Source organism: Haliotis rubra, unplaced genomic scaffold, assembly GCF_003918875.1.
Source record: "Haliotis rubra isolate DU_JTF1 unplaced genomic scaffold, ASM391887v1 Scf365, whole genome shotgun sequence".
In the NCBI taxonomy this organism is placed as follows: Eukaryota; Metazoa; Mollusca; class Gastropoda; order Lepetellida; family Haliotidae; genus Haliotis; species Haliotis rubra.
The window spans coordinates 585,138-603,720 of record NW_025767041.1 but is presented as its reverse complement, the minus strand read 5'-3'; the positions used below and the strand labels follow the sequence as shown (position 1 = coordinate 603,720).

General features: G+C 42.1%; 1 protein-coding gene across 1 annotated transcript in view; it reads right to left on the bottom strand.

The window, feature by feature from the left end:
• Window positions 1-18,583, bottom strand: part of LOC124285638 (sodium leak channel non-selective protein-like) — a 67,447-nt gene that overhangs the window by 36,607 nt on the left and 12,257 nt on the right. The window contains 9 exon segments of the mRNA XM_046721898.1: window positions 2,863-3,003; window positions 7,925-8,056; window positions 8,304-8,363; window positions 10,147-10,314; window positions 12,283-12,504; window positions 12,687-12,791; window positions 15,417-15,559; window positions 15,942-16,087; window positions 17,430-17,558. Coding sequence (XP_046577854.1) covers window positions 2,863-3,003; window positions 7,925-8,056; window positions 8,304-8,363; window positions 10,147-10,314; window positions 12,283-12,504; window positions 12,687-12,791; window positions 15,417-15,559; window positions 15,942-16,087; window positions 17,430-17,558 — 1,246 coding nt within the window.

Genomic DNA, 18,583 nt, shown 5'->3' with positions numbered 1-18,583 from the left:
CATCTGGTGTTGGTATGTACCACTTCAGTCAACCAGATACATGTAGTGTTGGTATGTACCACTACAGTCAACCTGATACATGTAGTGTTGGTATGTACCACTTACAGTCAACCTGATACATGTAGTGTTGGTATGTACCACTACAGTCAACCTGATACATGTAGTGTTGGTATGTACCACTACAGTCAACCTGATATGTAGTGTTGGTATGTACCACTACAGTCTACCTGATACATGTAGTGTTGGTATGTACCCCTACAGTCTACCTGATACATGTAGTGATGGTATGTACCACTACAGTCTACCTGATACATGTAGTGATGGTATGTACCACTACAGTCAACCTGATACATGTAGTGTTGGTATGTACCCCTACAGTCTACCTGATACATGTAGTGTTGGTATGTACCACTACAGTCAACCTGATACATGTAGTGATGGTATGTACCACTACAGTCAACCTGATACATGTAGTGTTGGTATGTACCACTACAGTCAACCTGATACATGTAGTGTTGGTATGTACCACTACAGTCTACCTGATACATGTAGTGTTGGTATGTACCACTACAGTCTACCTGATACACATAGTGTTGGTATGTACCACTACAGTCAACCTGATACATGTAGTGTTGCTTTAGACCACAACAGTCCAGCTGAAAATGAGAGTACAAGTAAACACCTACAATTGGCAGCCCCAATACATCAATGTATATAGACTCCCTGTACACCAACAATATCATATTTGAGCAATTTCATTCAGCATTATTGTCAGGCAGAAATAGATGGAGAAGCCCAAACCGCAATAACGAAACAGACTGGGTTTCCCTGGAAACAGGAAATAAACACGACGATATGGAGGATGCCCCAAAGCTGCCAGCACAGTCACATGACTACGATACGAGGGTATGCACAGCGTCACCCCTGGCAGCGGGTGTGGACAAGGTGTGCAGTACTCACCAGCGTGACGAACAGATGGTAGAATATGAAATAGATGGCAACCAGGGGAGCGATTCTCTCCCCTGTCCTCCACATTGTGATATGCATTACGTCAATCCACCCTTTTTGCGTTTGAATTTGAAACATAGACATGAAGGCCTGTGAGGAGAGAGAAGAAAGCACAATACACAAACTCATCAGGACACGCTAGCTTCCCTTCGCAGGGAACTTTAACTCTACAGCAGCTCGCTTACGTTAGTGAGAGGAAACACCAAGTCTGATGCAAGCTGGAACCTCACACTGGAGTCCTGCCATGTTTCCTCTTTCTAAAGTAGCGAACCTTGAAGTGATGCATGAAATTCATTCAACTGTTACCTCCACAAGAAACAAACAGGTCAACTGACAATGTAGGGTACCTGTAACATGGTAGCACATGCAGCTTGTCAGTGAGGGATAAGCATCTCCAAGGGTGAGGCAGACTGGCCTCCTTAAACGACTTAAGTTTGGAGCCAGATTCATAAATTAGGGTTATAAATATGACACACTGGGGATTGTCTAATGGAATGGATAGTTGGCCATGTTAGTCATGAAACATTTGTAGGAATTGAAGTGTACAAGCGTTCTTTTAGGTGAGTGGGTGCGAGTGAGTTTAGTTTTACGCTGCTTTTAGCAATATTCCAGCAATATCATGGCAGGGGAACACCAGAAATGGGCTTCACACATTGTACCCATCTGGGGAATCGAACCCAGGTCTTTGGTGTGATGAGTGAACGCTTTAACCACTAGGCTTCCAAACCACCACTCATTCTATAAGGCTATCTGACAATCTACAGGACAGCAAACATCCAGTGTCACTGTTTGTTCCTTGTGGCCAAAACATGTAAATTAGTGACTATCAGTTAGAAATACATGCAGGACACTTAGTAAACATGTCGGCAGTGGATGTATGGATGCTATACAACCATCAACAGTTAGGAGATGTTGATGCAGCAGGCTACACAAGTTGGAGTAAGGGGGCAAGGCACAGAGTTGTGGAGCTCGTCCTCCATCCGATGTGACAGGAATAGTAGTCCTGACACATGTACTACTTCCACCCTTCCTTCTCCAGTCATTCAGAAGTCATCTTGGTCTGTAAGCAGCAGTTCTAAACAATCTGCCCAAGTATGTACACAGTTTATTTCATCATTTCAACATCTCAGTTTGATTAACAAACTGTGTACCAGTCACCTGATGTGACACCTGTCAAAGCCTCAAGTTATCACTAGATACACCTGTCTGAGCCTAGAGTTATCACTAGATACACCTGTCTGAGCCTAGAGTTATCACTAGATACACCTGTCTGAGCCTAGAGTTAGCACTAGATACACCTGTCAGACCCTAGAGTTATCACTCATACAACTGTCAAAGCCTTATGTTATCACTAGATACACCTGTCAGAGCCTAGAGTTATCACTCATACAACTGTCAGAGCCTAGAGTTATCACTAGATACACCAGTCAAAGCCTAATGTTATCACTAGATACACCTGTCAGAGCCTAGAGTTATCACTAGATACACCTGTCAGAGCCTAGTTATCACTAGATTGTCACAAGCCTTCATGAATCGAAAGTCTGTAAGTCTAATGCAGCTTTTCCTTGAGAGAATCATGACCACAGAATGATTTAATTGTCAACAATAGTATATTTTGTACACCGAGACCTCATAATTACATGTTGAAAAATGGTGAGATTTGAACAATACAATAAGGCAATACTGACACACTTCAGCCACTCTCACCCAGAAGAAGGGCACTGTTTTGTAGAGCCATCTTTGACTGTAGCAGACGCAGTGTTAGACAAGGCAGAAGGAGATTCTGTTAGGCTGAGACAGATGAACACGAGGCAGGCAGCAGGCTTTATGTGTCAGGCAGGACGGACTACTTACCACTGTCACAAACAGATGAAATAGCAAGAAATACGTGTAGCACACATAGCTTGCACCATGGGGTGTGAAACTCTTGTCATTACGGCCGAAATTCTCAATCCAACCCTCTTGTGTGAGAATTTGGAACATGGACTTAAGTGCCTGGTATTGAAAACAGCATGTATTAGCCGGGGAGAGACACACTAACGGGCCTGCATACAATATGAACTGCTTGGGTAACTTCTACTTAGATACAGGGTTTCCATTTATTGTTCAAAATGTCCAACACAGCATGGGCACATGCAGCTACCTCCACGCCACCCACTACATGGACTCCACAGAAGCCACAGCATCACATTGTCAGCATCATGTACAGCTAAACTGTCTGTTCTACACAGTAAACAATGCACTGAGAACCTAACTTGAATGTGCTTGTGAAACATGTTTGAGCCCTGAAATGTGGATATCATTCTTCAAGTGGACCTCTTGTCAGGTTTTGGGACCTCATAATGTTCAGATTGAACAAGACGTATTTATGCAAATGGGTATGATTGTTTCAAGGATTCTTTATCAAGTGGGTGATGTCCTTAAAACGTGTTATGTAAACAAGAAATGATTGTGAGATCCTACAATCTGGGGGGGGGGGGAAGAAGGTATTATGTAAATCAGAAATGATTGTGAGATCCTACAATCTACAGCTGACAGGTATTATGTAAATCAGAAATGATTGTGAGATCCTACAATCTGGAGGTGACAGGTATTATGTAAATCAGAAATGATTGTGAGATCCTACAATCTGGAGGTGAAAGGTATTATGTAAATCAGAAATGATTGTGAGATCCTGGTGGTGACATGTATTATGTAAATCAGAAATGATTGTGAGATCCTACAATCTGGAGGTGACAGGTATTATGTAAATCAGAAATGATTGTGAGATCCTACAATCTTGAGGTTACAGGTATTATGTAAATCAGAAATGATTGTGAGACCCTGGTGGTGACAGGACCACATTTGGATGGAACACAGATACAACTGTGACCTGTGAGAGATCAGGAATAGAAATGTAATTTTTCAAGTAAAATTGATATTTTTATACTTATCCTGACTCATGATCTTTTGCTTAGCTCCCTTTCCTATGCGAAGTGTAGTGGAACACTTGAATCCCTTGAAGTTCCCGAAGCGGATGTAAAAATACACTCACCCACGAGTTACCTCCCTTTTCCGACGCAAACAGTCATGTGACCAGCCTTACTTGTCACTCTCTCCTGTATTTCTGCCCATGCACCTGGATTTGCTGTGAAATCCGAAGTGTTTTCTAGCGGGGAGGTTGGGAGGGCTTCTCGTCATGAGTCTGGATAACTATAAAAATATCAATTGTACTTGAAAAATTACATATTTTTTCTTATCCTGACTCATGATCTTTTGCTTACAAAATCGGACGGATTGGTGGTGGTGTTGTGGATACAACAGCTGTCCTTAGATATGTCCTGTATCCCCCCCATGGGAACTGTGAAACGGCATTTCCGAGATCCTATTCTTCCAACTTCCGTTATAACTCGGGGGGACCACTTTCTTGTCTTACTTAAGTCTCAGACAAGTTGAATCATGTTGATTCATGTGGCTACAGATAAACTAGTATCTTCTTATTACTAGATATCTCATAACAACCCATAGATTATGATACGGTCTTTATCATAAATGAGTTGCGACCCCTTAATGTACAGGTAAGGTCTTTACCCGTACAGGGTCTTTAATCACTCATGCTAGCCTGTCTTAGACTGTGTGCATGGACTTTCAAAGTAATACTTTTCCTTAGTAAAAGTTATCAACAAGTCAACGTGATAAAGGGTGAGATTTCCAACTCAGAGCCTTTGTAGAACCGTTAGTTGCTGTGCTACAATGAGAGGCCCAAATTGGTGAATGCCGGAGACATCTTCGGTAGCTGTCTCGGAGGTAGTGGTTGGCAAACACCGTGTCTGACTTCCAAAAGCATCCTTCCATGATTGTAGATATGGAGCAGTTTCGTGCAGAGCCAGTGTAGACACCAGTGCTCTGACTTCGTGTGGGTTGGAAGCTCTTTGAGGTTCTAATCCTGCTGCTTTGTAGGTTCTCAGTATAACGGCTCTCATCCAGAACGATATCGTCGTTCTTTAGACTTCTGCTGACATCTCTGTAGATAACGGGATGGACAGGCGCTTGAACTTTCTTCTCCTTGTCTTTGTTCTCTGAATATATATCTTCAGGGCTCTGACTGGGCACAAGGATAGGTCCTCCGTAACCTCTGGGCCGAGGATTGTAGATAGCGCTGGTACGTGGAACTGTCTATCTGGTTGACCAGGTAGTTGGTTCTTGGCAATAAAGTCCCATCTAAGTCCTAGATGTATTGCTGTATGTTGCCCCGTGTCAAATCTTGTTCGACCGAATCCAGCGCATGTATCTCTGATATTCGGGCTGTCGTGGCTAGTGCTAGCAGGAACAGAGTCTTCTGTGTAAGCAGCTCGAACGTTGTCTGTTTTAGAGGTTCGTAGGCATCACTTGTAAGATGACGTAAAATTACATTCAGATCCCAAGCCGGAGCTCTGATTTCTTTTGATGGTCTTCCAGTTTAAAAGATCTCAGCAGGGCTAGCAACTCAGGTACTTTCGTCAACTTGATGCCTGTCTTCATTGTGATCACTGTACTGATGGCAGCGAGATACGTAGATAGTGTCGAACCTTTCAGATGCCTGCTATGTCTCAGATGACATAGGTATTCCGCCACTTGAGGATGAGTAGCTTTCATCGCCATGAAGCCTTTCCGCTTTGCATAAGTCTCAAACTTCAGCCACTTGTCATCGTACAGATTGCGAGTGGATCTGCGTAACGCTAAGGTTACTGCCTTGGCTGCCCTGGCAGAGTATCCTCTCTTCTTAAAACATGTTTTGATACGGTCCACATGTGTAGCTGGCACTGTGCAGGGTTCCCGTGTGCGGATGTACGATCAGGTTCGGCCACTCTGGTAACTTTAGTGTTGGATTTCCGAGATCTTCTAATAGGTCTAGGAACCATACTCTTGCTGGCCAATAGAGCGTGACTAAAGTCAGTTGTAGCATAGAGCCTGTGTCTGTTTGATCTTCAGTAGTACTTTCGGTAGTAATATCGGGGGTGGAAATGAGTAAGTGTTTAGTCCTTCCCATGATATGTTCAGTGCGTCTGTTGCCCAGGCTTGTGGATCTGTAACTGGTGATGCAAACGTCTGTAGTTGTTTGTTGAACCTCGTGTCAAACAGGTCTATGCAGGGGGATCCTATGTCCCTAATGATGAGCCGAAACGCTTCTGGATGGAGCATCCACTCTGTGGGTGAAGGGTGCAGTGGTCGAGATAGAGCATCTGCCAAGTTCATTCTTGGCTCCGGGTATGTGACACGCCTTTATCCAGATGCTTGCTTCCTCCGTGATGTCGAACAACTGGAATGTGAGCTGTAGAAGACTTGACGATCTCGTGGATCCCTGTCTGTTTATGGCGAAGTCACTGTGGAGTTGTCCGTGTGGACCATCAACATCTTGTTGACCAGCGAGCTGGACCATAGTTGTAAGGCATTGATCACTGCTTTCATCTCTAGTAGATTGATGTGAAGCTGCTGCTCTATCTTGGACCATTTCCCCCGATGCAACTTGGTTGTTGAGATGCGCCCCCCATCCTTGTAGCGATGCGTCTACATACAGATGTGTGTCGAAGGCCGGCTCTTGTAAATAGGTCCCTTCGCAGACGTTCGACCTGTGAGTCCACCATAGTAGATATCTCTTGAGGTTGTCTGGCAGCAAGATAGGGTCGACGCTGTCTAGATGCTTTATCAGGAACCGTTGCAGCAGTCTTAGTTGTAACCTTCCTGTGCGAGTCAAGTCCTGCGCCGAGGTTAGTAGACCGAGTAGACATTGCCATGCTTGTAGTGTTAATGGAGAGATGACTGCTTGTGGAATCATGGCTTGTATCTTGACCCAACAATCCTCTGGGACGACAATACGATTCTGTGTTATGACAAATCTTATCCCCAGAAACTGTAGATCTTGTTTTGGTTACCAATTCTGACTTCAACATGTTCACCAGCCACCCTAGTTGAGTGAACAACTTGATTGTGAAGTTCAGCTGTAGTTGACTGGCACTTTGGTGAACTTGTATGCCGTTGTCCAGATAAAAGGCATTGCGTAGACCTCAATGATGTAGGTAAGCTAAGCAAAAGATCAAGAGTCAGGATAAGAAAAAATTTGGTCTATATCCGTCCATGCTTGCTGGAAGAGGCAACTAACAGGATTGGGTGTTTAGGCTCGCTGAATTGGTTGACGCATGTCATCGTATAACAATTGTGCAAAATGATGCTTATGATGTCAATCACTGGATTGTCTGGCCGGAGTCAGAGTCCAGGCTTAATTATTTTCAGACTGCAGTCATATAGGTGGAATTTTGCTGAGTGTGGTGTTTTACAAGAAACAAAAATGACAAATGAAGAATACCATTGTAATTATTATGTGGAAGGATGTGGGTTGTCAGCTGTGGATCCTGTAATAAAGAGGCTGCTTCACAGTCAACTACACAAGAGAACTAGGAGATCAAACAGAGCACAGGCTCATAAACTGTAGGGTTAATAATGACAATAAACAATACAATGAATTCATGATTTAAGCTTTGATAAAAGACTAGAACTGAAACTGGTGCAAGAAATAAATGTGTGGAACTAGAGAAGCTTCATAACATGATGCCCACCACTGACGTCATGAGCCTGGCATGACACCCATATCCTGCATCGGGTTAAGCTGTCAACACACTTTAGCTATATCAGTGACAATGCAATACGAGTATCTATATGGTTCATTTACAAATAAGTGTCAAAAACTACAAATTATCAGCAAAATTTGACAGACCTCAGGATACTGTTTCTGAAAATTCCTGATAGGTCCTTACGTAATGAATCTTGATATCAATGATAATTTTGTTACTTATTTTCGACAATGATTTGAACTGGTTCATTTTCCAGTCCGTTGAGTATTGTAAGTCATGTCCCCCAATTAACAGCCTGGAGTTGAACAGTATGTAGCAGAGGTACCCACCTGTGGGAAGGTCTCGAACTTGGTGAAGTCCTCAATGAAGCAGAAGAGCTGGAGTGAGATGCTGGAGGCAATGATCAGCAGACACATGGTGAACAGGATGAGGCTGCCCAGCTTCCGGCCTGGCCCAAAGATCTGACAAGCACACACAAGGCTTAGTGGGTTCTCCCCTGGATAGTCAACATCATGTAGTATTCCAACTAGAACAATTGTTATATATGAGATTAGACTTTCCTAGCTCTTATGGGATTGAGTATGAAAACAGTACTAGAATCTGCACTTTAGTAATGACGTGTAATCCAAAATATAAATATTGTTGCATTTGACTACTTTCTAAAGAGGCATATGCATTACTAGTCCAGCTAGTGAGTCAGCAACTCACCTTGAAGCAGAAGTCTTCCAGCATCGGAGACGCCTTGATAAGTCGGACAACCCGTAAAACCTGCAAGCATCCTCAGTCATTAGAACAATTTATTTGGAAACAAGAAAGCCCAATACTTCAGAGTATAAGTTCTATAACAATACAAACACTAATCCAATGACTGTAAAACAGTGAAGTCAAATGTAATAAAAGGCATGAGCATGACTGGCTTTTCAAAATAATGTATATTGCACTTATATTGGTACAAACCTCTAACAGATTGATGCATACAATTCTAGGAATAAGAAAAAGAAAGTATTTTTGGGAAACCATATGAGAGCAAATACTGATGCCATGAATGATGTTTGGCCTTGAACAGGCAAGGGTTACCTGAAAGTATTCTGAAATATTTTCTCTTGACTCTTAATGTGTGGAATAGTGAATCTACGTTTGTCCAATTCTACCTCCAGCCTCTTTCAATGTTGCTGGAATATTTTTAAGTCATGTTTGTGTAGCGGCCATAAAATCCCGTGCTGGGATTCGAACCACAGACCTTCTAATCCGAAGTCGGACGCCTTGTCCACATGACCAAAGAGGATAACCCCGTCAGCAAGCTGACAAGGTAAGGATGTCATCTGTGGGATGACTCCACACCATGCTACATTTGGTTTCCATGGCAATCATGTGTAAAACATACTTTTGCCATTGCCCTCAGTGGTATCCAGATAATCAGATGACACATGGTGGCAGGCAAGCCAGTAGTCGGGGCCAAGACATTCACCCTCAGTTTGCTTTGCATGCTTTCATTGAATCTAACAATATCTACTTTGAAATACTGTAAACATATTATATTTCGCGTCAGGTTTTGTTTTCGGGCTTTTCGCGCAAAACATTTTAGCGCGAAAATTTATACACCGCGAATAAACCTGTCATTCATTCAGTCTAGCCACGCTCGCCCCTGAGTTGTTACCATAACACATCAAGTTTGACGACAGAAATCTACTGGAATCTTAAAATGACGACTGATAGTAGCATAAAGAATCATACTTAACTGTCGCTGTAATGGATTTCCCAAAACATAATTAAATAATGAGCCAAATCCCATCGCCGAATTAGCGAAAACAGCAATGTGTGTTGTGGCCGCCATGGAAATCTATTTCGACCAATCGTAGTGACAGATGGTTTGATACAAAACAGATTACCATGAAACGACTCGGAAAGAAATAATACAGCAGTACTTTATTTATTCATTAAGATTTTATTTACCAGTACATCATGAAGCGAATAGTCACTTAACACTCAATCATCTCATTCACAACAACCCGGCTTGTTTGAAATCACAAAGAGCTTCATATACAGTAGAAGTAAATTCGTCAGATCGTCAGAATTTGGAACATAAGACTGATGTGTTTTTCATCTCTTCCGTGAGTAAAGGATTGCTCTGTACTAGTATATCGCACAGATAAGGATCTTTGTGAGTAAGCGATAAACGCCGCCTGACAGGTTAAGCCACTCTGTTTGTTTTCACTGCTATTAGTGGCGGCCAAAGAGACAGCTGGCAGTTACAGCAATTACTGATTGAGCGAATAATTGACCGCGCGATGTAGTCTAAACTGTCAATTTCGCGAAAATTGCACCACGAGAAAATAAGTACGTTTACAGTATGCTGGAAACATCAGACAACGTGTAGTATGCTGCAGTTGGAGCTTGTCACATCAGAAGACCGTGATCAGCTCATTTACCACACTGAGGACCATGTCAATTCACGCTGGGCCAAGCAGTCGAGTCTGTCACTGAAGGCAGATACATGTGTGTAAACAACAGCCAAAGGATGAAGAAGACACGGACGGTGAACACATCCCACCTGGAAGTATGTGAACTGTGAGCGGTAGCAGTCAGGGATGATGTGGATGGTCGTCCCGATGGCTAGTAGCAGCTCGAACTTGTGCAGCGACCGCTTGAGGTAGCCCACGAAACCGAGACACCAGATCTTGAACAATGCTTCCAGGTCAAACAGCAGAGTGAACACAACCTGTCAACAGTAAAACAGACCGCATTATATCACAGGTCATGCTCAACACTATAGATGTTGACAATACACCGCATTATATCACAGGTCATGCTCAACACTATAGATGTTGACAAATCACCTCAGTATACCACAGGTCATGCTCAACACTATAGATGTTGACAAATCACCTCAGTATACCACACGTCATGCTCACACCTATAGATGTTGACAAATCACCTCAGTATATACCACACACATCATGCTCAACACCATAGATGTTGACAAATCACCTCAGTATACCACACGTCATGCTCAACACTATAGATGTTGACAAATCACCTCAGTATACCACACGTCATGCTCACATAGATGTCATGCATCAACACTATAGATGTTGACAAATCATCTCAGTATACCACACGTCATGCTCAACACTATAGATGTTGACAAATGCATGTTGACAATCATTTCAGTATATCACCACAGTATACCACACATCATGCTCAACCCTCAACACCTCAGTATACCACCGCGTCTTGCTTCTTACCCGATAGATGTTGACAAATCATCTCAGTATACCACACAGGTGGGGTGCCTCAACACTATAGATGTTGACAATATCACCTCAGTATACCACACGTCATGCTCAACTGGTGTCCCTATAGATGTTGACAAATCACCTCAGTATACCACACGTCATGCTCAACACTATAGATGTTGACAAATCACCTCAGTATACCACACGTCATGCTCAACCCGAAAGATGTTGATACATCACCTCAGTATACCACACGTCTTGCTTAACACTATACATGTTGACAAATCACCTCAGTATACCACACGTCATGCTCAACCCGAAAGATGTTGATACATCACCTCAGTATACCACACGTCTTGCTTAACACTATACATGTTGACAAATCACCTCAGTATACCACACGTCATGCTCAACCCGATAGATGTTGATATCATCACCTCAGTATACCATTATACCACGTCATGCTCAACACTATAGATGTTGACAAATCACCTCAGTATACCACACGTCATGCTCAACCCGAAAGATGTTGATACATCACCTCAGTATACCACACGTCTTGCTCAACACTATGCATGTTGACAAATCACCTCAGTATACCACACGTCATGCTCAACACTATAGATGTTGACAAATCACCTCAGTATACCACACGTCATGCTCAACACTATAGATGTTGACAAATCACCTCAGTATACCACACGTCATGCTCAACACTATAGATGTTGACAAATCACCTCAGTATACCACACGTCATGCTCAACACTATAGATGTTGACAAATCATTTCAGTATACCACACGTCATGCTCAACACTATAGATGTTGACAAATCATTTCAGTATACCACACGTCATGCTCAACACTATAGATGTTGACAAATCATTTCAGTATACCACTCAACGCGTCATGCTCAACACTATAGATGTTGACAAATCATTTCAGTATACCACCACCGTCATGCTCAACACGCATGCTCAACACTATAGATGTTGACAAATCATTTCAGTATACCACGCGTCATGCGTCATGCTCAACACTATAGATGTTGACAAATCATTTCAGTATACCACACATCATGCTCAACACTATAGATGTTGACAAATCACCTCAGTATACCACACGTCATGCTCAACACTATAGATGTTGACAAATCACCTCAGTATACCACACATCATGCTCAACACTATAGATGTTGACAAATCACCTCAGTATACCACACATCATGCTCAACACTATAGATGTTGACAAATCACTCTCAGTATACCACACGTCATGCTCAACACTATACATGTTGACAAATCACCTCAGTATACCACACGTCATGCTCAACACTATAGATGTTGACAAATCACCTCAGTATACCACACGTCTTGCTCAACACTATAGATGTTGACAAATCATCTCAGTATACCACACGTCATGCTCAACCCGATAGATGTTGACAAATCACCTCAGCATAGTAGAACCCATCCAGCTTATCATCTGGGTTCTTGGTCCTGTGGTCAAAGTGCAGACTGGCCTCTGTGATGGCAGATGCTAGTACCAGCAGTAGGATGAAGGTGTGGAACAGATTGGAGCGGATGACTTGCTGGAAAACGGGGGGTGCAAGGCCCTGAGACTTGTTCTCGTCCAGAATGACAAGTTTCCACACTGTGCCGTCTGTTGTGATAACCTGAAACAGGAGCCATCTTGGTGACGCAAGACACAGACCTTTGTTCAGGCAAACAAAACATTTACATCATCTGAATGAAAGAAATCCACTCAGTACTTTACATAAAAGTGGGTTATGTTATCCAAACAGAATTTTTCAAAATGGCTTTGCATGTGCCATGTAACATCTGTGAAGTATTATACCTGGGAGGAATCTGACTCAGCTGCACTGCCCCTTGGCCCCCACATCTGCTGGAACTGCACTCGAATCTCAGCAAATGTCTCAATGATAACAGCAATGAAGACGTTCTGTAACAAGGCAACACCATTCACTGTTATACATGGCATCCTGTGAGTAAAACAGTGTGATAGCAAAACCTACAAGTGACAGTAAGTAGAACAGTGTGATAGCAAAACCTACAAGTGCCAGTAAGTAAAACAGTGTGATAGCAAAACCTACAAGTGACAGTAAGTAAAACAGCGCGCTGTAACCTCACCACTAGTGACGTGATTGTAAAACAGTGCACTGTAACCTACACCACTAAAACACGTGATTGTAAAACCTACAAGTGACATGTAAGTAAAACAGTGTGCTGTGACCTACCACCAGTCGCAGTGATAGTAAAACAGTGTGATTGCTGTGACCTACATGTGACACCCACTGCAAAACCTACAAGTGACAGTAAGTAAAACAGTGTGCTTTGACCTACACCACTAGTCACGTGATTGTAAAACCTACAAGTGACAGTAAGTAAAACAGTGCGCTGTGACCTACACCACTAGTCACGTGATTGTAAAACAAGTGCAAAACCTACACCACTAGTCGCGTGATTGTAAAACAGTGCACTGTGACCTACACCACTAGTCACGTGATTGTAAAACCTACAAGTGACAGTAAGTAAAACAGTGCGCTGTGACCTACACCACTAGTCACGTGATTGTAAAACCTACAAGTGACACTGTGACAGTGTACTGTGACCTACACCACTACTCGTGATTGTAAAACCTACATGTGACAGTAAGTAAAACAGTGTGATATCAAAACCTACAAGTGACAGTAAGTAAAACAGCGTGCTGTAACCTCACCACTAGCCACATGATTGTAAAACTTACAAGTGAATGTAAGTAAAACAGTGTGCTGTGACCTACACCACTAGTCACATGATTGTAAAACAGTGGACTGTGACCTACACCACTAGTCACATGATTGTAAAACCTACATGTGACAGTAAGTAAAACAGTGCACTGTGACCTACACCACTAGTCACGTGATTGTAAAACAGTGCACTGTGACCTACACCACTAGTCACGTGATTGTAAAACCTACATGTGACAGTAAGTAAAACAGTGCACTGTGACCTACACCACTAGTCACGTGATTGTAAAACAGTGCACTGTGACCTACACCACTAGTCACGTGATTGTAAAACAGTGCACTGTGACCTACACCACTACTCAGTGATTGTAAAACAGTGCACTGTGACCTACACCACTAGTCACGTGATTGTAAAACAGTGCACTGTGACCTACACCACTAGTCACGTGATTGTAAAACAGTGCACTGTGACCTACACCACTAGTCACGTGATTGTAAAACCTACATGTGACAGTAAGTAAAACAGTGCACTGTGACCTACACCACTACTCACGTGATAGTAAAACCTGATGACAGTAAGTAAAACAGTGCACTGTGACCTACACCACTAGTCACATGATTGTAAAACCTACAAGTGACAGTAAGTAAAACAGTGCACTGTGACCTACACCACTAGTCACGTGATTGTAAAACTTACAAGTGACAGTAAGTAAAACTGTGACCTACACTAGTCATCATTGGATTGTAAAACCACAAGTGACAGTGATTGTAAAACAGTGCACTTGTGACCTACACCACTAGTCCGTGATTGTAAAACCTACAAGTGACAGTAAGTAAAACAGTGCGCTGTAACCTACACCACTAGTCACATGATTGTAAAACCTACACCACTAGTGACAGTGATTGTAAAACAGTGCACTGTGACCTACACCACTAGTCACGTGATTGTAAAACCTACAAGTGACAGTAAGTAAAACAGTGCACTGTGACCTACACCACTAGTAACATGATAGTAAAACAGTGCACTTCAGTCACATGTGTAAAACTTACACCACTAGTCGCGTGAAGTTAAAACTACAAGTCGCTGTAACCTACACCACTAGCCACTGTGATTGTAAAACCTACAAGTGACAGTAAGTAAAACAGTGCACTGTGACCTACACCACTAGTCAATGCGGATTGTGAAAACCTACAAAACAGTGCACTGCACTGACCTACACCACTAGTCACGTGATTGTAAAACCTACAAGTGACAGTAAGTAAAACAGTGCACTGTGACCTACACCACTAGTCACGTGATAGTAAAACAGTGCACTGTGACCTACACCACTAGTCACGTGATTGTTAAACCTACAAGTGACAGTAAGTAAAACAGTGCACTGTGACTACACCACCACTATTGTAAAAACCTACGTGATAGTAAAACAGTGCACTGTGACCTACACCACTAGTCACGTGATTGTAAAACCTACAAGTGACAGTAAGTAAAACAGTGCACTGTGACCTACACCACTAGTCACAGTGATTGTAAAACCTACAAGTGACAGTAAGTAAAACAGTGCACTGTGACCTACACCACTAGTCACATGATTGTAAAACTTACAAGTGACAGTAAGTAAAACAGTGCGCTGTAACCTACACCACTAGCCACATGATTGTAAAACTTACAAGTGACAGTAAGTAAAACAGTGCACTGTGACCTACACCACTAGTCACGTGATAGTAAAACAGTGCACTGTGACCTACACCACTAGTCACGTGATAGTAAAACCTACATGTGTACAGTAAGCTGCCGATGTACACGACTTGCCCCTGCCTGTAGTTTAATGCTGACCCACCTTGACCAGCCATGCCAGGAAGAAGATGAGAGAGATGAAGTAGAGGAAGGCCTTCCATGACGGGAGGCTGTCTATGCAGCGATACATGAGGAATGCCCAGCCCTCCTGGGACGCAGCCTGGTACACCGTGAACACACTTGTAGCTGCAACATACAGGATGCCAATAGCAGTTACCATACATAACCTTCATGACAAGTAACGTAATAACATGATTCACTGATGGAAAATGGGATGTCATTTAACAGGAAGATCAGTTGAGGTTTCTATTCTCTCTTTCAGGCTGGCAAATCCAGTGTGCAGAGTTGCCTTACTTGGACACACCAGGAAACTATCATCATGGCTTTAAATTATGGCTCATCCCAGACTATGATTCCAAGTTTGTTAGAATCATATCTGTGTGTGGGTGTCAACAGAATGGTAAACATCTCAGACTTGCGTCACACAAGAGGATGGCACGCCATGTATCTGGAATACTGTTGAAAGCGATACTGAGCTCATCTCATTCACTCACACTTTCCAACTCACCGATCATATCAAACCCATTGAAGCCCATGATTTCCTTGGACAGAGTGAGCTCTACACACTTCATGTTGCTGGGACACTGGTAACCCTGACCAGGCTCAGGGGAGCAGTGGGTGTCTGGCACAGCCAGGTCATACTTGGTGATGTTGCTGTACAGACAAGTGATGCAGGAATCAGCACTAGGACAAGCCACATGTTGTACACCAGACAGGTCATACTGTAGGTCTTACTGTCAGTCTTCAAATAGGTAAGTCTCAACATGTTCAAGACAAAGCCTGTATTTAGTTACAGTTAAACAGATACAGATTACAGTTAGTCATGTTACAGTTAACATGGCTACAGAGAGACTGAGGTTATTATGTGATAGTTACAGTTACTTACGATGGCTACAGAAAGACAGTGAGATTATTATGTGACAGTTACAGCTATGGCAATAGAAAGACAGTCAGGTTATTACATGACAGTTACAGTTACGATGGCTACAGAGACACTGAGGTTATTACAAGACAGTTACAGTTAAAATGGCTACAGAAAGACAGTGAGGTTATTACATGACAGTTACAGTTAAAATGGCTAGAGAGAGATACTGAGGTTATTATGTAATAGTTACAGTTACCATGGCTACAGAGACACTGAGGTTATTATGTGACAGTTACAGTTACGATGGCTACAGAAAGACACTGAGGTTATTATGTGACAGTTACAGTAATGATTGCTAGAGAGAGACACTGAGGTTATTATGTGACAGTTACAGTTACGATGGCTAGAGAGAGACACTGAGGTTATTATGTGACAGTTACAGTTACGATGGCTACAGAAACACTGAGGTTATTATGTGACAGTTACAGTAACGATGGCTACGGAAAGACACTGAGGTTATTACATGACAGTTACAGTTAAAATGGCTAGAGAGAGACACTGAGGTTATTATGTGACAGTTACAGTTACGATGGCTACAGGGACACTGAGGTTATTATGTGACAGTTACAGTTATGATTGCTAGAGGGAGACACTGAGGTTATTATGTGACAGTTACAGTTAAAATGGCTACTGAAAGACACTGAGGTTATTACGTGACAGTTACAGTTACGATGGCTAGAGAGAGACACTGAGGTTATTATGTGACAATTACAGTTATGATGGCTAGAGAGAGACACTGAGGTTATTATGTGACAGTTACAGTTACGATGGCTACAGAGACACTGAGGTTATTACGTGACAGTTACAGTTACAATGGCTACAGAGACACTGAGGTTATTATGTGACAGTTACAGTAACGATGGCTACAGAGACACTGAGGTTATTATGTGACAGTTACAGTTACGATGGCTACAGAGACACTGAGGTTATTATGTGACAGTTACAGTTACGATGGCTACAGAGACACTGAGGTTATTATGTGACAGTTACAGTTACGATGGCTACAGAAACAGTGAGGTTATTATGTGACAGCTACAGTTACGATGGCTACAGAGACACTGAGATTATTACCTGACATCCGTCTCGTTCTTCACACAATGGTGCCTCATCACCCCGAAGAACTGAACCCCCAGAATTCCATACAGGGACATGAAGAAGAGGAAGAAGATGGTGACATTGTAGATCTGCTGGCTGGACCGCCTGTGGAAACACAGTGAATGCTGTCAAACATGGGTAATATGTCTTCCTTAACATGAGCACAATCCATCTTCATTATTGTTACAGTATGAAGGCATAATTACATATCACCTTAAAATTATATGTTGGTTTAACCAAATGTCAGATGCCTGAATCAGCTTCCCTCCAATATTAAGCAGACACACCTTGATACAACTGAATTACATTAGTAGGTAATTAGACATGATAATCAACATGATCACATATACAGGTCCTATTTGCTTGTTACTGTACTGTAATGATTGAAGTACTTCTCCTTGATATCCTGACCCAACATACCAACATACAAGTCACCATGGTTACCCTCACATGGCCCACAATTTATGGTTCAAAAACACTGTACAGATAACATGTATTTAAACCTACAGACAGATACACTGTACAGATAACATGTATTTAAACCTACAGACAGATACACTGTACAGATAACATGTATTTAAACCTACAGACAGATACACTGTATTTATTACATGTATTTAAACCTACAGACAGATACACTGTACAGATAACATGTATTTAAACCTACAGACAGATACACTGTACAGATAACATGTATTTAAACCTACAGACAGATACACTGTACAGATAACATGTATTTAAAGCTACAGACAGATACACTGTACAGATAACATGTATTTAAACCTACAGACAGATACACTGTACAGATAACATGTATTTAAAGCTACAGACAGATACACTGTACAGATAACATGTATTTAAAGCTACAGACAGATACACTGTACAGATAACATGTATTTAAACCTACAGACAGATACACTGTACAGATAACATGTATTTAAAGCTACAGACAGATACACTGTACAGATAACATGTATTTAAAGCTACAGACAGATACACTGTACAGATAACATGTATTTAAACCTACAGACAGATACACTGCACAGTATCATGTATTTAAACCTACAGACAGATACACTGTACAGATAACATGTATTTAAAGCTACAGACAGATACACTGTACAGATAAC